The 20,920-nt window shown below is 52.0% G+C and overlaps 2 protein-coding genes across 2 annotated transcripts in view; both read right to left on the bottom strand.

Annotated features, from left to right (window-relative positions):
• The window catches only part of LOC116828393 (uncharacterized), a 666,188-nt gene that overhangs the window by 236,831 nt on the left and 408,437 nt on the right, over positions 1-20,920 (bottom strand). The window lies entirely within an intron of this gene.
• LOC116828414 (uncharacterized) lies at positions 1,014-9,791 on the bottom strand. The gene is made up of 4 exons (XM_032786632.2): positions 9,648-9,791; positions 6,971-7,647; positions 4,512-4,715; positions 1,014-3,447 (listed from the first exon to the last, which is right to left on the bottom strand). The coding sequence occupies exons 2-4, from the start codon at positions 7,506-7,508 to the stop codon at positions 2,405-2,407; spliced, it is 1,785 nt and encodes a 594-aa protein (XP_032642523.1). The 5' UTR covers positions 7,509-7,647; positions 9,648-9,791; the 3' UTR covers positions 1,014-2,404.

Here is a 20,920-nt window from a genome sequence, read left to right as displayed (position 1 = left end):
ACGGCGGCAAGTCTGGCCAGACACCAGATGGATCACAGGGGACCATCCCATCACCTGGCTGGCACAACCCCAGCTGGTCCGTGCAGCAGGGTCCCCACACACCTGGCACCGGAAAGGAAAGGCAAGGAAGCCATCAGGCAATGGATAACACCACCGTGCCCACTGGCACCTGGGGGCACCCCTCCACACACTGCTCCATGATTGGGCATCCGGGGACCCACTCTGGCAGCCATCCTTACCACACTGCGCCCACAAGGCCCAGGCAGGAACCGAGCAGCCCCGTCATGGCAGGGTTGATCAGCTGGCCACAAGTGAGGCAGGGACCGAGTCGAACCAAAGATGGAAGGGTCAAGTCCTCGCCCTGCGCGGCTCAAACCACGCTTCTCTGCCCACCAGGGCAACAGAGTCCAGTCATCCCCGGCTTGAATTGCCCCTTACATCCCACAGCCAGTCTAGCTCCAGAAGACGTGTTCCCTGCCAGCCAGCTGGGGAGTCTGTTAAGAGGTGTCCCACCTGGAGAGAGAGTTGATGGAGTTCTACTTGGGAACCCCGGGCATTGTACAAGGGAACAGGTGTGTGCAGATGCAGGATCCGGCAGACCAATGACTCACCCTCTGCTGGATTCACACCATCCTGCCTATCAGCCCTCCACTCAGGAAAGCCAGTGCCCAGGTAGCCATCCGTGCCCTGGGACAGCACTTGCACTCACCCATTGTTCTCCAGCCACTGAGCAGCCTGCCCCAGGAGACCCTAGGAGAAGGAGCTGCAGGGAGAAGCTGCATTTCGGAGCCAGAGGAGTGGCATCTAAAGTGGCACTATTAACCAAAAATGGGTGCAGTGCCCATCCCTGCAGGTGTCCCCTGCAGGTGGCACTGAGTGCTCAGGGAGCTTTGCAGTGCCCATCCCTGCAGGTGTCCCCTGCAGGTGGCACTGAGTGCTCAGGGAGCTTTGCAGTGCCCATCCCTGCAGCTTTAACCAGCACTGAGTCCACACAACGGCTTGGGTTTGGGGTTGTTTTTTTTTTTAAACAGAAGTTTATGGTTATATGCAAATTAGGTTATTAAATGATTTGCATAAAATGTTCTCGCAGGACAGCGACTATTCCTAATTCCCTTCCCCCCCAGAAAGTAGCAACCCTACTCAGCCTAGCGCACTCGCACATCTACCCCCTGCCGGCGGGCACATGCCCCGGGTGACATGTACACACACTTCCCAGACGCAGAAGCGCAGCACTTTCACTCAGCCACCCCCACAAGGCTTTGCCTTAAAATAGCACCCCCCCACTGGCTCCACGGACACCCCCTCCCCAATGCAAACATCTCTCCTAAACGCACAACAGACACGCACCCTCCCACTGCTCTTCGGACTCACCTCCCCGTGCGCTCAGCCTCCACCCCCAGCCGCTCCTGCTCGTACAAGTGCGCTGCTGCCTGATTGTCCCTGTGCCCTCAACGTACCCTGCCGGGCAGTCACACACTCCTGTGCACGCACCTCTCGGGGTGCAATCACAGCCACTCACACCCCTCACACCCACACAGCGTGCCTGCTACATGCCCCTCTTGCATACCCTGCACTCACCCGTTGTCACAGCTGGCACTCCCACATGGGCATGGACTTCCAGCTGTGTGCACACACATCCTGTGTATGTGGACTGCGCACTAACACTCCCACCTGCACTAACACACATGCTCATGATCGTGCCACGGAAACACCCCTCCCCCCCCATGCTCCCTGCCAACCAATCACACTCACCTCTCCATTCTCCTGCCACATGGCTGCCTCATTCAGACACACTGGACTCACATGTGCACATGCAAGATGCAGTATCTGCTCCCCACTTGCACTCAGACACACAACACTGCAGCCTTACACACTCCTCATTGCACACTAATCTGCAGAGTCCTCCTGTACACGTGGCACATGCTCACACTTGTGCATTGCTTATACATCTGCCGCTGCAAGTTCACAAGCACATGTATTCACCCACACACACACAGCTGCAGTCACACCTGCAGCCCATGCATTCACACACCATTCTCACAGACACATACCACAGGCTTTCACACTTCCCCCCACATACCCTCCCCCAACAGGTGCTGGTGCACAGATGCTCAAACTGCACCCACACCTGTCAAACTTACACAGGCACGCTCGATTCCCCAGCTATCACACGCACCGATGCGTTTGCACACCAGGCATATTCCCAGATGCCTCTCTCTCTCTCCCCCTCACACACACCTCCAGCACACGCCCCCCCATCGCACGCATCCCCCCCCAACACTCACCCCTGCCCTTCCATGTCCAGGCGCACGCTGCGTGCCCACCCCGTGCGCTCGCCCCCAGGCTCCAGGAGGGCTGTCCACACACCATGTCCGTCACTGGATTTGACAGCCCCCAGCCACTCCTAGCTATTGGTCAGGAAGAGGCGTCTGTGTTTGGAGGCGGAGCCGCGCGGCCGTCCCCGGCGCCGCCCCCGCCCCCGGCTGCCATAGGGGTTCCTGTTGGCCATGGCGCTCTCCCCCCAGCCGGCGCTGCCCAGGGTCGGCCCGGGGAAGCTGACTTCCGCTTTGGGTGGCTGGTCTAAGAGCCCGCTGGCCTCAGGCCCCGCCTCAGTGGGTGGGGCCTGGCTCTGGCGCGCACTGGCCCGCTCCTGCCGCAGGTAGCGCAGCTCGTCCCGGATGTCCGTCAGGACGCCCAGCAGGCGGAACTGCAGCTCTCTGTCCCGCGCCCGCTCCTCTCGCTGCGTGGCCCGCTCCTCCTGCCACATGGCCAGCTCCTGGTGGTACAGCTGGTCCCACTGCTCCTCCAGGTCCAGCAGGCGGTGGATGTTAGTCCTCCAGCTCTCCCTCCTGCCCTCCCGCAGCCAAGAGCAGCCCAGGCCCCGGGGCGGTGGCACCGGGGCGGGGGGCTGGTCTTCCTGAGGTGAGGCGGAGGAGGGCAGGGACTCCTCATTGAGCGCGCCATGCAGCGGGGAGCGCGCCTGCTGCTGCTGCTGTTCCTCCTCCTGCTGCTGCTTCTCCCACGTGGGCCCCATCAGTACCCTGGGCAAGGAGCCCACCTCAGGGCCCTGGCTTCCCTCCTCCTCTTCCGGCTGGGAGGCGTCAAGCACCCTGCCCAAGGAAGGGATGTCAGAGACCCCTTCGTGGGCCCAGTCTGCGTGAGCGTCCACGTGATTGAGCGTGTCTTCAGGGAGGGAGCTCATGGAGCCCTGGGAATTGCACCGGCGGATGAGCATGGCCTGCCGGGATGCCTTCGCGCTGTCCTCTGCTGACAGCTGGGGCTCTGGGCCAGGCTGAAGGCCCATCGCTGCACCGGGACACCCGTCCACCTCCTGGCCTTCCCGCTCTTCTTCCTCTGACATGGAGGCGTAGGAGACGAGGGACTCATTTCTCAGAGGCGGGGACATGGCCGACATCTCTGGAGTCCGCAGCTCCGGCCCTGATTCAGCTGAAAGAGAAGAGAAGCTAGCAGGTCAGTCTATCGGCTTAACCACCTTTGGCGTCGTGTGTTAGATTCCCAATCAGTCCCCTCTCCCCACATCCCCGGTACCGCCCCAGGATCATCATCTTACTAAAAAAATCACTCAAAGCAGCCACAGACACACATACCCTGGCAGGTCTGCATGCATGGGCGCTGGTCAGATCCAACAGGAACGTTCCTTTCCCGACAGTGGCCAGAACCAGCTACTTCGCTGGCAGGTGTAAAAAGCCTGCGGTAGCAGATATGGGATAATCTGGGCCTAGTGGGAGTCTCCTCCTAAACCCCAACACTTTGAGGCTGTCACATCCCTTCCAACATCTTTTTGAGGATTAAGTTGGATAATGCTGGATATTTTGCTCATCCATATAATTGCTCAGTCTCTCTTGGAATCTTGTTAAATTCTTGATCTTGACAACATCCTGTGGCAGTGAGTTCCACAGGGAACTTGTGTGCTGCAGGAAAAATGTTTGTCGTCTTAGATCAGTTTGGAATTGGCTGCCTTTTCGTTTCATTGACCATCTCCTTGTTTTTGCGTTAGGAGACCTGGACACTAGAGGGCAGGAGCGCTGGAATAGTCACCCACAGTTTGAGCACTGTGAACGCACAAATGTTTGACCTGAAGCTAACCACTAGGCTGTTCAAAGCTGACAGTGGGGACACGTCCTTGCAAAGAGTTTCTCTAGGAGTGTGTGGAGGTCTGAGATTTGACTATGGGACCCTACTCCATTCCTGGTGTAACTTCACTGGGGTTACAGAATGAACATGCTTGGCCCAGGTTCTGAGTCACAATCATTTCACCATTTTTAACAACAAAAGTAACCACTCCTTGGCCTTCCGCAGCATCCCTACTGCAGCGCCTGCTGGAGACAGTGCGTCACAGAAAAGTCATTGTCAGACCCATGCTCAGGATTCCCTGGCTGATCCTTTAACAGGCACCAGCAACTGCTGCCCCCAGCTATCAAAGAGGCCTGTGCCCAGACAGTCAGCCTGGCTTTTGCTGTAGCTGTGGGCAGCTTCCCCATCACCCCTACCTGAACTGCTTTGCCCCTCGCCTCGGCTGTATTCACAGATCACAGAAGAGTCTGGACTCTGGACTGCAAGCCGGGGCACAGCGGAACCTTCCACATCAGGCAAAGAGGAGGGCTGCCCATTGGTGTCTATGTAGATGCTGGGGTGGCTGACTGCAGGCTGGAAGGACATGATCGATTGCTTGGACGCACCTGGGAAGAACAAGTCTGCAGGAGAAAGAGACGATTGACTTAAGAGGATAGAGACGATCATTCCATAGGGTTTGTGTATCATGGGCTAGGATTCCCTTAGGGAAACATCCTATAGGACTTTTCAGAGATCCTAAGGCCAGAAGGGACCATTGTGATCATCTGGTCTGACTGCCTGCATAACACAGGCCAGGGAACTGCCCCAAAATGATTCCTAGAGCAAATCCTCCCACCTTGACTGAAAATGGTCAGTGATGGAGAATCCACCACCATCCTTGGTCAATTCTTTAAACAGTTAATTACTTTCACCATTAAAAACGTATGTGTTATTTTCAATCTGAATTTGTCTAGCTTCACCCAGCCATTGGAACTGGGATGAAACCCACAGGGGCGTATAAAAATTACTCCAACAAACTACAGAACTTAAGTGAACTAAATCCTTTCTATGGGTTTTCTGAATGGTCCTATACAATTCTATAGCAGGGAGATCATTCTCTTATCAGCTCTACAGGACGCTCCAAAAAACCCCTTATAGAAAGATCAGGATTTTCTGTTAAGTCCAAGAGGATATTTCCATTGTGTTTTTATGTAAGCCATGTCTAGCCCAAAACCAGCCAGGATTTTTGCAGTATATATTTAAACTAACAATTCGTGCTTGTATGTCCCTCCTTCACCAAAAGCTAGTGGTCTGATCTGAACTTAAAAGTGACCAGCAAAGGGAACGAAAATTGGCCCCTTTTATTTATTTTTGGTCCTCTACAATGTATAAAAGGCCACCTGAAATGGGTCTTTAAACAAACAAACAAAAGAACCAAGGTTCTGAGGTTTTGTCTGTTTGATCTTCAGCATATTGAGAATGTCCAGTCTGGTCTTCCCTGCTTTACTGGCAGTTCCAGACATCTGGACTAGGAGCTTGTTCCATGGTTCGTTGGAGGAGGGGAGGGAGAGAGAGTCTTTAACCCAGAGGTTTTTCTCCCATGTGTGTCTCATGTATTTGAGTTAAATAATGGGTAACAAAAAGCAAATAAAACAGAGTTTTAATCACTCTCTCAGTTAGGCCCCACTTCTGCAAGGTAGTTAAGCACATGGCTAACTTCAGCACCAATTCACCAAAGCACTTAAGCACGTGCTTAACTTTAAGCACATGTGGGTAAGTATAACTGAAATCAAAGCATGTGCTTAAGTGCTTTGATTAACAGGGATGGCCTTAAGTAGTTTAAAAAGTTAGACAGGTGCATAAGTGCTTTGCTGAATCAGCGCCTTCATCGGGTGACCCTTGCATGATTTGTCTGATGTCACGTTCCTTCACGTTCACAATAGCGCAAAGAGTCTCCCCAGAAGACAGGTAAGTCTCCTCTGCTCTGTTAATGTAAAAACAAGCCGAATCCCTTGTGCCTCCCCATCCCCCACATTTTGATTTTTGGATGTGCGGGGAGAAACTTGTCAACTCTACTTGATACACCTGAGGACTTGTCGTCACTGCAGAGTTAACTCGAGTGCTGCCCAAATCCTGCCCATACACAAAAGCCCTGAACTCGCGTTGGCTGGCGTAGCCAAGTATATAGGCTATTGGGGTGACGGGCATGAGTGAGTGAGTGTCAAGTGAGCATAACGTGTCAGCACGCGCAGCCAGTCTGCACAGCTCCAGAGCTATTTCACAGTGGCACTGTTAACTCAGAAGAACACATACCCATGCAGTAAAAAGGGGGCATGAACCCATGACTTTTCCCCCTGCAAGTCACCTGTCAAAAGGATGTGATCAGGCGAGACGCAGTATATAGATGTTTTTAAAAACAAAAAAGTTTTACAAAACCGAAGATCAACAGGAATTTTTCCACCATTTTTTTTTTAAATTCCAAAGGAGAACTATTTCCTTTAGTTTAGCTATTTGAGTATAAATATTTCCCAGCAGCCTTTGCCACTGAGACATTACAGTATTTTCCTACTGCAGGAAAACCCAAAAGGGAAACTGACTAGTAAAAAGGCAAAATTGACAAGTCTTTTTTCACCATCCTCTCTGAGCTAGCACAGTAAGTAAATGTTCACCACAAAAAGTCCCAGAGGGCCAGGGATTTGTTACATTACTATTAGGTGAGGCTGATGTGTTCAGATGGTGACAACTGGATGGAAACAGATGATTATGAAAGCCCCTTTTCCTGGAGGAATGGTCTTCTGGCTCCATCTCCTTTACCCATAGACCTCCCCGACCCTACCACCATTGTGAGCTCATGCGCACCAGACCTGCTATCAGAGAAACCCAAAGCTTAGCTCACCAGGGTCAAAGATGATCTCGGGCTCTGAATCATGGCTGGCCTGTAAGAAGGTGGAGGCCACCATCTTCTCCAGGGGAGTGAGGCGGGGTTTGTGGAGAGGCCCCCCTGCCCTGTTCATAGGGGGATGCTTCTTGGAGGTGATCTTCTTCTTGACGTCCAGCCGAAGGTCTCGCCACTTGTGCTTGAGGTCATCGATGGAGCGCTCGGTGTAGCCCAGGAAGTTGACCCGGCTCTGGATCTGGGTCCACAGCTGCTTCCGCCGCACAGGGTGAGCTCGGAGGGATTCGGAGCCGTAGAGGGCGCTGAAGTGCCGAACCACGTTCCAGACCAGAGTCTCTGTCTCGTCGTTGGAGAAGTTGGCTTTCCTCTTCCGGCCAGATGCGGCCAAACCCTGGGAGGCCGCGGCAGAAGTGGAAGGGGCACAGTTGAACCTAGGTCCCCACTCCTCTCGGTCGGCTCCTGAGGAAAACATCGGGCTCCGGGACCCAGAGGGAGCTGAAGAAGGAGGAGCAGAAGCCAGAGCAGCTGAGGAATCCATGGTGCCAGGGGGAAAACAGCCTGGAGCCAATCCTGCTCCCGGACACAAATCCGGACAGAGATGGGTGGCTTCGGGAGATTAAATAACTGCTCCAGAGTGCCAGGTGGCGGGGGAGACGCTCATCCCAGCTTGAAAGCACCTGAGAGAAGAGAGAAACGCAGAGGTAAACGCGGGCTGTCTAAGCACCCTCCTTAGCCAATCCATCTTGTAGTGGAAGAGTTAATAACCTGGCAGCCCACTCCAAGTCTGGGATCCTCCATGGGTGGAGAACCAGAGCTAACACCTGCTCTGTCAGACATGCATTACAGAAGTGAGACTTGCCAGTCCTGCTAAGCTCTGTGTGCCTCAGTTTCTCCATGTGTGAATGGGGATAATACTGCTCCCTGGCCTCACTGGGGAGTTATGAGGACTGCAAGGTGCACAGAGACCACAGCGATGGGGACCAGCAAAGTACCGAAACAGATGGATATCAGACCTGGTCCAAAATTGCCCAACAGAACCCTGGTTTTCTGTCAGAAAATGCCCCTTTGTCAAAATTGAACCGTTCCGCAGGAACCTGCCCATGCCTGCGAAATTCGGTTTAGAGGGGAAAAAACAGTGAAACCAAGCGTTTGGACAAGGCTTGAGATGGTCCCTTGAGACCTTATCCAGACGGAACGCTCTGACATCTCATTTCAAAGTGACTTCAGAATTTGGTTTTGTGATATTATTTCATTTGTAGATATTACTCAATAGGTTATAAAATATAAGCTATAGTGTACACACACACCCATACCATGGACACACACAACCATAGCGTGCATGCACACAGCCATACTGTACACACGTGCACACACACCCCCGTGCACACAGAGCCATACCGTGTACACACACACAGAGCCACACCATGCACACACACACAGAACCATACCGTGTACACACACACAGACGCACAGAGCCAGACCATGCACACAGAACCAGACCGTGTACACACACACATGCACAGAGCCAGACCGTGTTCACACACACACGCACTCCGTGCACAGAGCCATACCACGCACACACACACGCACACAGCCATACCACGCACACACAGCCATACCACGCACACACACACAGAGCCACACCATGTGCATACAGACAGAACCAGACCGTGTACACACACACACACGCATGCACAGAGCCAGACCGTGTGCACACACACGCACCCCGTGCACAGAGCCATACCGTACACACACACAGAGCCATACAATGCACACACACATACGCACACAGAGCCATACCATGCGCACGCACACACACCCCGTGCGCACAGAGCCATACCATATACACACACACACGCACAGAGCCAGACCGTGCACACACACAGAGAACCAGACCGTGTGCGCACACGCACACACACACACAGCCAGACCGTGCACACCCCCCCGCCAAGCTCAGCATTTTCTGCATACCACGGCCGGCCGGGGAGCTAATCTCCTCCCCCCTCCCCAGCGCCGAGCGGCTCCGAGGCCTCCTGCGAGCGCAGCCCGCCCGGCTGGGGGCTCGGCCCGGTCCCCCGCGCCCTGCCCCCCGGCTGCCCGCGGCAGCGCGGGCCGCAGCCGCAGCCTTTTGTTCGCCTCCCCTCCCCGCAGGCTGGCGGGACAGGATGAAGCCGGCGGGTCCGGCCCTTCCCAGGGCGGCCAACACCGCCCCGCAACCCGGCGCAGAGAGCCTCCCAGCCCGCGCTCCGGCCCCGCCCGCCCCCGCCATAGGAGGAAATAGCGCTGGCGGCCGGGGGCTCCGCGCGTGCCGCGGCAGACGGGCGCGCTACAGCAGCCGCCCCCCCCGCCCCGCCCGCTCGGCTCCAGCCGGCCGAGCGCCGCATGCAGCAGGCAAGACCGCGGACCCCCGGGTTCGCCCTGCAGCCTGGGGCCAGCCTGGCCCCGCCCAAGGCTGGGGCCGGGGAATGGGCCCTGGCAGCGGGGCACCCAGCCCCGCGCGGGACCCCGCGCTCGCCGCCCCGCGCAGCAGCAAGTGGTCCGCGGCCAGAGCTGCGTCCCCTCCCCCAGAGCTCGGCTCGGTTCGGCTCCCGGACGCCCGCTGAGGTAGGCGGCAGGCGCGGCGCCCCGTCCGCCCAACTCCGGCTGCGGGGCCAAACGGCCCTCCGCCCCGTCCCACCTGAAGCCAGGCGCCCGCGGCGCGCTCGGGCCCCTCCGCCGCGGGCTGGGCTCCGCGCTCCGGCTCCCCGCGCTGGGCGCTCCAGCTTCTCGGGCTAATGGCTCCTGACTCGGAGGAACTCGCCTTCATTTCCTCTGCCTCCGAGTGGCAGGCTCGACGCGCCGCCGGCGGGCCTGCTGCTGCCCTCTGCTGGCTCCCGCCCCACGGAGGCTTGTTCTCCAGCGGGGGTGCGGGGGGGGGTCATCTGCGGGGTTTGCTCGTTGGAGGCCCCCTGTAAACGGGCGCCCCGCTCCCCTTGGGCTGCACAAATGCTGCCTTCTCCCTCCTCTTCTTCCTTTCTGCCTGGCTGAGCTCAGCTGGAACAGGTGGAAAGAAGCCCTCAGGCCAGGAGAGGTGGCCTCTACTCTGGGCTCTGCCACAGCCTTCCTGGGTACCCTTGGCCACATCCCCGAGCCTCGCTGTGCTTCGGGTCCTCGGCACTAAACGGGGGACAGTAATGCTCCCCTACCTCCCAGGCTGTAGGTGAGGATTAATCCATAAATATCTGGGAGGAGGTGCTCAGATGTGGGGGGGTGAAGTGTCTAGGCAGATAAAAAGATTGCAGTTACACAATGGAATTTTTCTCTGTTTCTGTATCGTTTTGTTTCACTTATCTCCCAGCTCCAAGTCTGTTATATCCACTAGTTGCGTCCTGTCTGACACCTAGGTGGTAAACTCCCCAGCAACCACGGTTCTCTTTGTTACTTCTCTGCACAGTGAGGCATGTCTCTTACATTCAACCTGAGTGTAGGAAAAGGAATCTTAGAACTTAGAAAGCTACACCATTGGGTCACATGCAGTCCATCCAGGGAGAGCCTGGGCAGGATTTTTCCTGGTGCATAAGCAAGATAGTTTAGTCCAAAGCTGACTGTGAAGAGTTACAAAGGGGTCTCACTTAAACTGGGTGACTGGGCAACAACAGGACAGAGGAAATTTACGGTTGATAAGTGCTAGATAATGCACACTGGGAAAAATAATTCCAACTAAACATACAAAATGATGGGGTCTAAATTAGCTGTTACTACTCAAGAAAGTGGTCTTAGAGTCATTATGGATGGTTCTCTGAAAACATCCTCTCAACCTGCAGTGTCAGTCAAAAAAACAAATGGAATGTTAGGAACCATTAGGAAAGATAAAATAGATAAGAGAAAATACCATAATGCCACTGTGTAAATCCACCGTGCACCCACATCTTGAATACTGTGCTCAGTTCTGGTCACTCCATCTCAAAAAGGACAGAGTGGAACTGCAAAAAGTTCTAGATCATCCAGGGTATGGAACAGCTTCCACCTGAGGAGATGTTCAAAAGACTAGGGCTGTTCATCTTAGAAAAGAGACAGCTAAAGCAGGGTGTGATAGAAGTCTATCAAATCATGAATGGTGTGGAAAACGTGAATAGAGAAATGTTATTTATCTGCTTCCACAATACAAAAACTCAGGGTTACTCAATTAAATGAATAGGCAGCAGGTTGAAAACAAACAAAAGGAAGTATTTCTTCACACAACACACAGTCAAGCTGTGGAACTCATTGCCTGGGGATGTTGTGAAGGCCAAAAGTATAACTGGGTTAAAAAAAAAACATAAAAAAAAAACTAGGTAAGTTCACGGAGGATAGCTCCATCAATGGCTATTCGCCAAGATGGCCAGGATGCACCTCACTCCTGGGTTGTCCCTGAATCTCTGACTGCCAGAAGCTGGGACTGAACCACAGGGGATGGACCACTCAAAATTGCCCTGTTCTGTTCATTCCTTCTGAAGCACGTGTTGGAAGACAGGATACAGGACTAGATGAACCATTGGTCTGATGAAGTATGGCCATTCTTAATGTTCTATATCCAGTCCAAGATGGAGGTTCCCTTGGGAGACTAGCGCACAATCTAAATCTAATAGATTGGTAGAGAAAGTCAGGGGATTTGGCTGAGATTTGAAAAGCAGATGGTGAGCTGATAGGACAGAGGATTATGTGTTGTCTACACACACATTAGAATCCATTTAACTATACCGGTATAGTGAAAGTGGTACAACCCTCCTAGTGTGCATGCAGTTCTGCTGGTATAAAGGGGCTTATACCGCTACTTGTCAGAAAGGGGAATAAGCTATAATACTGGTGAACCTGTGACCACCCTAGCAGTTATATTGATATAACGAAGTTGGTTAAAAAAAATCACACCCTACTCAAAATAGTTATACCGCCTACTGTTACTCACACCTTCTTGTCAACCGTTGGAAATGGGCCGTCCTGATTATCACTACAAAAGGTCTTTTTCTTCTGCTGATAATAGCTCACCTTCATTAATTACCCTCATTACAGTTGGTACGGCAACCCCCATTTTTTCATGTTCTCTGTGTAGATATATTTTCCTACTGTATCTTCCACTCCATGCATCTGATGAAGTGGGTTTTAGCCCACGAAAGCTTATGCTCAAATAAATGCATTAGTCTCTAAGGTGACACAAGTACTTCTGTTCTTTTTCAGTACAAAAGTTATGTCTAGGTGCGGTCCTATAGGAAAGTTACAGGGAGAGAGTGGCTGATCTGAGACTCTAGGAGAAATGCTTTTGTCCCTGGGGCTCCCCTGTGATGGGGTACAGGGACCAAGTCAAGGACAGGATTGTGGGGGGTTCAAGAGACTAGTAAATCCCATTCCAAATTTGAATATTAGCAGCTCACGGACAGCTGGCGGCACCCTCGAGGCTGGATGCTGAGTTTCTCTGGAGGAGAAGAGCAGCTGTCAGAGGGAGGGAGCTGAGGAGGAGGAGGCAGCAGCAGAACTGGAGTGGGAGGGAAGAGGGGCCTGGTTCATTCTCTGCCCAGTGACAGCGCAGCAACAACATCTGCAGACCTGGAAACCAAAGGAGGGAGTGGCCAAGCAATATCTGCGGGAGTCTCAGCTTAGGCAGGAAAGCAGGTGAAGAGGGAGGGTGTTTGCCTCTGGCTAGTGAACTGCCTCTGCCCCCAAGGAAGAGAATGGCTGTAAATGGTCATCAGCGAGGACCAACCTTTCCTGGCGTTCTGTTTCCTACAAAAAGAATTCCACAAAGGGCCTGATCCTGCCACTGCCAGGTCTGCGAGGTGCTGAGCACCCTCCCACACCCTGCAATGTGCTTAATTATAACACAACAACACAGCCTGAGGAGCAGTTGGCTCAGCGTGGATTAAGAATATTAGATTAAGAATGGCCATACTGGGTCAGACCAATGAGCCATCTAGCCCAGTGTCCTGTTTTACGACAGCGGCCAGTGCCTATGCTTCAGAGGGACTGTACAGAACAGTCCAAAGTTTAGGGTCACCCTGAGCATGGCTTTGCATTCTCACCATCCCGGCTGATAGCCACTGATGGACCTATCCTGCATGAATTTATCTAATCCCTTTTTTGAACCAAGTTATACCTTTGGCCTTCCCAGCATCCCATGACAATGAAGTCCAGAAGTTAACTGTGGATTGTGTGAAAAATTACTTCCCCTTCTTTATGTGAAACCTGCTGGCTATTAATTTCACTGGGTGACTCCTTGTTTTTGTATTGCGGGAAAAAGTAAATAATACCTCTCTGCTCACTTTTTCCACACCATTCATGACTTTACAGCCCTCTATCATATCCTCCTTTAGTTGTCCCTTTTCTAAAAGAACTCATTGTAGTTTCTCCTCATATGGAAGCCATTCCATAGCCTTGATTATCTTTGTTCCCCTTCTCTGGACCTTTTTCCAGTTCCACTCTATTCTTTTTGAGATGGGGTGACCAGAACTGGACACGATCCTCAAGGTCTGGATTTATAGAGTGGCATTGTGATATTTTCTGTCTGATTTTCTATACCTTTTACTAATAGTTCCTAACATTCTGTTATCCATTTTGACCCCTGCTGTGCATTGAGCTGAAATTTTCAGAGAAGTATCCATGGTGACTCCAGGATCTCTTTCTTTTGAGTGGTAACAGCTAATTTATAATTATATATGTGTAGTTGGGATTATTATTTCCAATGTGCATTACTTTGCACTCATCAGTGTTGAATTTCATTTGCTATTTTGTTGCCCAGTCACCCAATTCTGTGAGATCCCTTTGTCATGCTTCACAGACTGTGTTGGATTTAACTACCTTGAATCATTTTGTATCATCCACAAATTTTGCCATTTCACTGTTCACTCCCCATTAATGAACACATTGAACAGTACAGGTCCCAGTACAGATCCAGGGGGACCCTGCTACTTAACTCTCCATTGTGAAATCTGGCCCTTTATCCCTACCCCTTGTTTCCTGTCTTTTAACCAGTTATTGATCCATCACAGGACCTCCCTATTATCTCACAACTAGTTAGTTTTCTTAAGAGCCTTTGGTGAGGGATCTTGTCAAAGGCTTTCTGAAATCCCACTACACTGTATTGACTGGATCACCCTTATCCACCTGCTTGTGCACACCCTCAAAAGAATTCTCCTAGATCGGTGAGGTGTGACTTCCCTTTACAAAGGCCGTGTTGATTCTTCCCCAACAAATCATGGTGATGGATGTGTCTGATAATTCTGTTCTGTATTATAGTTTCCAGATGAGTTACTACTAGTCCATAATGCAGGAGTGGCTCATTTTGACAATTCTCTTTGGTAGCTGAGCCCCTCACAGCAACTGGATTAACAGAAAAGTCCCTAGAAGCAGCCATTTAAAAAGTCCCAGCAGATTCAAGGGGTCCTGTATTTAGCTTTGTTAGAACTCTGCAACACCCATCACAGCATGTTATCAGAGTCACCAGCTCAGCAATCCATGGGCAGAGGCGCCAGCATCTGACAAACGTCTTGAGTTAACCCCGATGCAGCGACATGCCAGCAAAGGAGAGAAGAAATACCCTGGCACAAAGGCCAACCAGATACCCTCCCTGCAAGGGGCACAGAAAATTAGAGCCAAGGCAGCAGTGAGACCATTTACCCAACAGCTGATGTCATAACCACCCCGAGGCTCCGTGCTACTGGAGGTGCAGGAGACATGTCACTAGAACCAAGGAGCACATTGGCTCCCTTGTTGATGGACATCCACAACGCTACCGCCCATGCTCCTGTGACGTGCCGTAACCAGCCCCACTGCAGAGAGTGGCTGAGAGCTGGGGGACACCAGTCCCGAGTGGCTTGATAGCTCACAGGGTGCACCATGCACTCAGAGGCCAGCACTGGAGTGAGCTCTACAGGCTCCAGCAGGGTTGGCACCTGTCCAGGCTCTCCTAGGACTGTCTCAGGGAATCTGCCAGGGTGCTCTGTACCCACCGCCAGCTGTCCAGTCTCATGGGCTCAGGATCGTCCCAGCTGTCCCAATTCTTTGTACCTCAGACTCCAGCCCTTCTGGGGTCCGCACACAACAGGCACGCACTCTGAGTGACAGAGGATTCCTTTCCTAGGGCTGGCCGAAATAAACAGGGGCAGGCGCCTTAGGCGTGGTTACTGCACCAGTTAAACCAAGAGAACCCAACCAGTCCTCGGCCAGACCTTTGTAGCAGTCTAGTCCAGCGATATGGCACCTAACAAAGGCCTGGGTAACCTCACCACATTGTCTGCTTGCCTGCAGGCCACAACCCTGTGTCCTCCTGCTGTAGCTACAGCCTGCACCAAGATGTGTCTGTCCAGCTCTCAGGGCCTCCAGCCCCAGCTCTCAGGCTGCCCACTATTCAGCCATCCCTCTGCAGCCAGCTTCCAGGCTGCTGCCTCCAGCTCCCTCTTGAGCCAGGTCCACTCTGACCTCCTTCACTGATTGCTGTGCTGTAGGGATTAGGGAGTCTCTGCAGGTTGGGTGTTAAACTAGTGGCTAGCACAGTGCTCCCCCTGTCCCCCCCACTCTCCCGAATGTGCCAGCAGGCTCCTTACAATGTCTCCACCCCCTTGGTGAAAATGAAAACCAGAAGCTGCTGCAGCAAACACAGGCTCTAGGACACAGTCCCACCATGGCCACTGAGCAGAGCGGTTCTGAGACCAAGAAGTGGCTGTGTGATCAGTAAGCCACTGAGGTCAAGAGGCTTTTATCTGCCAGGGGCTGAGGTCATTCTCCGGCCTCCTTCCTTGACATGTCCACAGATGGGTTTATCCACAACCTGTGTTGGTCTGTGAGGGTTGTCTGTGATTGGCATTATCGGGATTATGAAAGATGTACCAGCACAGAAAGATCTGACACCATCCAATGGCTGGGAATTGAAGCTAGAAACACACAGACTGGAAATAAGTCCTAAATTCTTAATGGTGAGAGTAAATAACTGTTGGAACAATTTACCAAGGGTTGTGGTGGATCCTCCATTGCTGGCAATTTTTAAACAAGACCGGGAGTTTCTCCTAAAGGATCTGCTGTAGGGAAGTGATTGTGAGGACGTTCTCTGGCCTGTGCAATACAGCAGGTCAGACTGGATGAGCACCATGGTCCCTTCTGGCCTTGGAATCCATGAATGGGGGCAGCTGGCACGGAGTCCTGTCATCACGTGAGAGGGGGAGGAACCTGTGTAACCCTGACACCATCCGGTGACAGGAGCCAGGAAGTAACATTCAGTTGTCTCTGGCCAAGCACTCCTTTATTACAAGCTGGCCAGCTCCAGCGTAGCCCGGTGGGCTGCTGGCATTTAACCCAGTACAGGGTCTCAAGCTGCCCTGAACAGGATTCAAATGCCCGGTGGTCCCAGTGCCGGCGACCTGTCTACATTAGGGAAACTCCAAGTAAAAACAAAGGATGGAGCAAACCTGAACAGCTGGTCACGCAATGAGTGACGGATGCCGGCAGAGGGAAAGGGACAGAAGGGAATGCTACCTGAGGAAAATAAGAATTTGTAGACCAGAGGCAGTAGGTGGTGATTTTGGGCCCCACAGATCTGAAGAGCTCATTTTCCAAGCCGGAAGTTCATTTCCAATGAGTGAGCAAAGAAGCCATTAGGACAGACTGATCTGCAAGGGGAGGGAAAACGTAGAGGACCAGGCACCAAAGAGTCGGCTCTGGTGCCCTCTGCCCAGCAAGCCTGAGGCCTGGTCTACACTACGCGTTTAAACCAATTTTAGCAGCGTTAAACCGATTTAACGCTGCACCCGTCCGCACAACGAGGCCCTTTATATCGATATAAAGGGCTCTTTAAACCGGTTTCTGTACTCCTCCCCAATGAGAGGAGTAGCGCTGAAATCGGTATACTAACCATATTGGATGAGGTTAGTGTGGCACAACTCGACGGTATTGGCCTCCGGGCGGATATCCCACAGGTGCACCACTGTGATCTCTGGACAGGCAATCCGAACTCGGATCATGGCCAGGTAACAGGAAAAGCCCGCGAACTTTTGAATTTCCATTTTCCTGTCTGCCAGCGTGGAGCATTTGATTCAGCATGGGTGGCGATGCAGTCCAATCAAAAGGCCCAGCATGGATGTATGGGAGATACTGGATCTGATTGCTGTATGGGAAACAAATTCTGTTCTATCAGAGCTCCTTACAGAGAAGGAATGCCAAACTATTGAAAAAAGATCTCCAGATTGATAGCAGAGTCCACAGCAACAGTGCTGTGTGACAGCGTAAACGGAAAGCCAAAGAATTCAAATGACGCCTCATGGAGGGAGGAGAGGATGGGGGACTGAGGACTCCAGCTATCCAACGTCCCCGCAGTCTTCGAAAAGTATTTGCATCTTGGACTGAGCTCCCATTGCTGAAGGGTCAAAAACATTTACTGGGTGGTTCAAAGATATATGTTCAATCAATTTACCACCCCTCCCACCTGTGAAAGAAAGGGAAAAAATCATTCTTGACTTTTTTTAATCTTCATTCTATGTCTACGCATTGCTGGCTGTGACACTGTGCTGCGGCAAATGAATAGCAGCATCCTCTCACCTCCCCTCCTCGGTGGCAGCAAGGTGACCATACAAAAGAACTGTAGCTGTCCTCATCCATTCCGTGAGTGCTCCTTGCTGCCTCAGGTGAGGATCGGCCAGGGCACCTGGGTAAATGGAAAATGACTCCGGTCAGTTCCGGTAGATGGTACAGAAGGCTGGTACTGTCTTCCTTAGGCAAACTGGGGGCTTGAGCTCCATCAACCCCCCCTTTTCAATTGTCTAAAGAAAAGATTCTGTACTGTCCTGAACTATCACAGCAGCGGATGATGGTCTCCTCCCCCCTACCGTTTAATCGTCCTGCCTGGATATCATGCGCTGGAGGTGCCTCCTCCTCTTTATCTCATCTAAAACTCAGTTTTTAATTCCTGCATATCTTTTATTACTTCATTAACAAATGGGGGGACACTCGATGCACGGTAGTCAGGAAGGTTGGGAGGAGGGAAGAATGGGTGGGGTTGTTGCAGGGGCACCCCCATAGAATGGCGTTGCAGCTCACTCATTTCTGCGGGTCCTGACACAGAGCGGCTGTGCTCTCTGGTTTCTGATACAATGCTTCTCTGTATCACTTGCCCCGATATTCTAAGGCAGGATAGACTTATTTTAGATAAAACCAATAAAAGAGGTTTGGACTCAGGAAGTCATTCCCATTTTTGTCTTTGCCGCCCTGGCCGACCCTCAGCGAAGGCCAGCAGGATCTACCCATTTGATTTAGCGGCAAGACGGTACAGAACCGCTGCATAACCGTTCATATCATTGCCAATTTACAATGGCCAGCAGATGGTTACAGAACGGACTAGGTAACTGTCTCGCTACCTTGCAATTGGCAAATGATTGCTCTGTGTAGCACTGCAGCACACCTCTTGTCCACTAGCGGGATCAGTAACATACGGTGAGACGGTGACAGTGCAAAACCAAAAGGCCAAAACGGGCTCCTGAGTGGCCTGTATGCGTCTGCAGGGCAATCCAGGGAAAAAGGGCGCAAAATGATTGTCTGCCATTGCTTTCACGGAGGAAGGAATGAGTGACGACATTTACCCAGAATCACCCGCGACACTGTTTTTGCACCATCATGCACTGAGATCTCAACCCAGAATCCAATGGGCAGGGGAGACTGCAGGAACTATGGGATAGCTATGGGATAGCTGCCCACAGTGCAACGCTCCGGAAATCGACGCTAGCCTCGGACAATGGACGCACACTGCCGAATTAATGTGCTTAGTGTGGCCGTGTGCACTCGATTTTATACAATCTGTTTTACAAAACAAGTTTATGTAAAATTGGAATAATCCTGTAGTGTAGACGTACCCTGAGAAATGCTAGAATCTGTGGATGGTTAATTCAGAGGTGATAGTGACAGGGAAAGTGGCTGCAGGGGCTTCTGCCAAGGTGAGACCTGGGCAAGGACAATCGAGATCAGGCAGGATCTCTGGATTTATCCTGTCAGTGGCTCTCTGTGGTCCTCAGAGTCTAACATTTTGTTAGTAATAATGGCACATTTCCAGCCCTTCTGGTTGGGTAGAGGCTTCCAAATGTAACCCTGTTTCCCTGGGGGATCTGCATTGGTATGGGCTGCACCAGCAGCTCCGAAGGAAGCATGACCTGTCCAGGGGTGATGGTGCCCTTTAAAGGCTGATGTTGTTAACCCTTTCATTGCTGATCTTCATGTCAGAAACACCCAGCTGGAGCCCTCATCCAGCGAAGCTAGATGCTCCTGAAGTCCCGCTCATTAGAGAAGATGTTCTGCAGCAATAAGGCTGAGAGTTTGGAAAACACACAAAATATTTGACTCTCTGATCACTGAAATAACAGCAGATAAAAATCTACCCTGTGGGCTGGATTCTAAAGGGTGCTGAGCTCCTGCAGCTCCCCCCAAATCATTCCATGGGGTTTACAGAACAAATCGCAGGGCAGGGCCTTCCCCCAAGCACAGTGGGTTCTCAGCTATCCCTTATCCTACCCCCACAGGATCTGGAGACTGCGGCACCCACATTACCTCACCCCCACCCCATAACAGCACAGATCTAATGTAGCTGTGTTACCCGTGCCATTCCTGTCTCCACCTCCCCTCTCCAGGACCCCCATTCAAAGGGGGATTTCCCTCCTACAGAAAGGGCCCATGGACGAGATAATACAGCTCAGATTGCTCAACTTTTTCTGGGTGTTTTCCATGCAGCTGATGGGGCACCCGCCCACCCCTCCCAAAAAAAACAAAATCAAAAACAAAACCACACCAGGCTGAGCGTTAGGGCCAGCCGGTGGACGTGGAGCAAGCTGCTTACTATCAGGACCAAAGGGAAGGGCAGAAATCAGTCTGAGGCCAGACCAGGCCAGGTAAAAGCTGCCAAGTCAGAGTCCATTAACTAAGAACTGGGGTCAGGCCAGACCCGGCCAGGGTCTTTCACTAGGGTTGTTACCGGCACAAAATTCTCTGTTATACACGCACTAAGGCATCTAACTTTACCCTAAATTTGTTGTCTGCACACTCTAGGACATCCCACCTCTACTCAGTTCCTAGGGCTCCAGGCATAAGCCGGCTGATTTAGGCACCTGCCCCTTTCCCAGTTCCTAGGGCTCCAGGCAAAAGGCACCAAACTTTACCCCTCCGTGGGCTCCGGGCTTTACTCCTCTGAGGGCTCTGGGTAAACACCATTCCCTGTGGACTCAGAGCAAACACCCATTCCCTATGGACTCAGAGCTTAATCTTTTGTGGGTTTACGGTGTCTTTTACCAGTGAAAGAGCCTTACACATGTAAGCAGAGCCAAAATTAGCTCTGTAAAAGCAGCAAAGAATCCCGTGGCACCTTATAGACTAACAGATGTTTTGGAGCATGAGCTTTCGTGGGTGAATACCCGCTTCGTCCGATGCATGTAGTGGAAATTTCCAGGGGCAGGTATATATAAGCAAGCAAGCTAGAGATAACGAGATTAGTTCAATCAGTGAGGATGAGGCCCTGTCTCTAAAGCGTTGAGGGTGTGAAAACCACACACAACTATTTCAAAATTTGATGACAATATATATCTCCAGATCAGTGCACTGCTATGGGCACTCGCATGGCCCACAATATGCCAATATTTTTATGGCGACCTGAAACAACGCTTCCTCAGCTTTGTCCACTTCATGCCCCTTCTCTACCTACGTGCTACATTGATGACATCTTCATCATCTGGACCCATGGGAAGGAAGTCTGGAAAATTCCACCACAATTTCAACAGTTTCCACCCCAACATCAACCTCAGCCTGGACCAATTCTACATGGGAGTCCACTTCCTAGACACCATGGTGCAAAATAAGTGATGGTCACATTAACCACCACCCTATACCAAAAACCTACCGGACCCGCGTATGCCTACTCATCTCCAGCTTCCATCCCAGGCACAACCAACAACGATCCATTGTCTACAGCCAACACTG

Source organism: Chelonoidis abingdonii, chromosome 2, assembly GCF_003597395.2.
Source record: "Chelonoidis abingdonii isolate Lonesome George chromosome 2, CheloAbing_2.0, whole genome shotgun sequence".
In the NCBI taxonomy this organism is placed as follows: domain Eukaryota; kingdom Metazoa; phylum Chordata; order Testudines; family Testudinidae; genus Chelonoidis; species Chelonoidis abingdonii.
Note: the sequence above shows the minus strand (reverse complement) of the source record. Positions and strands in the feature narration are given on the sequence as shown.

Excerpts from the sequence above, each read along its gene's own strand:
- LOC116828414 (XM_032786632.2), bottom strand. The coding sequence starts at position 7,508 with ATGGATTCCTCAGCTGCTCTGGCTTCTGCTCCTCCTTCTTCAGCTCCC. Across the intron at positions 4,716-6,970 it reads CGAGATCATCTTTGACCCTG|ACTTGTTCTTCCCAGGTGCG; the intron begins GTGAGCTAAGCT and ends TTTCTCCTGCAG. Across the intron at positions 3,448-4,511 it reads CGAGGGGCAAAGCAGTTCAG|CTGAATCAGGGCCGGAGCTG; the intron begins GTAGGGGTGATG and ends CTTCTCTTTCAG.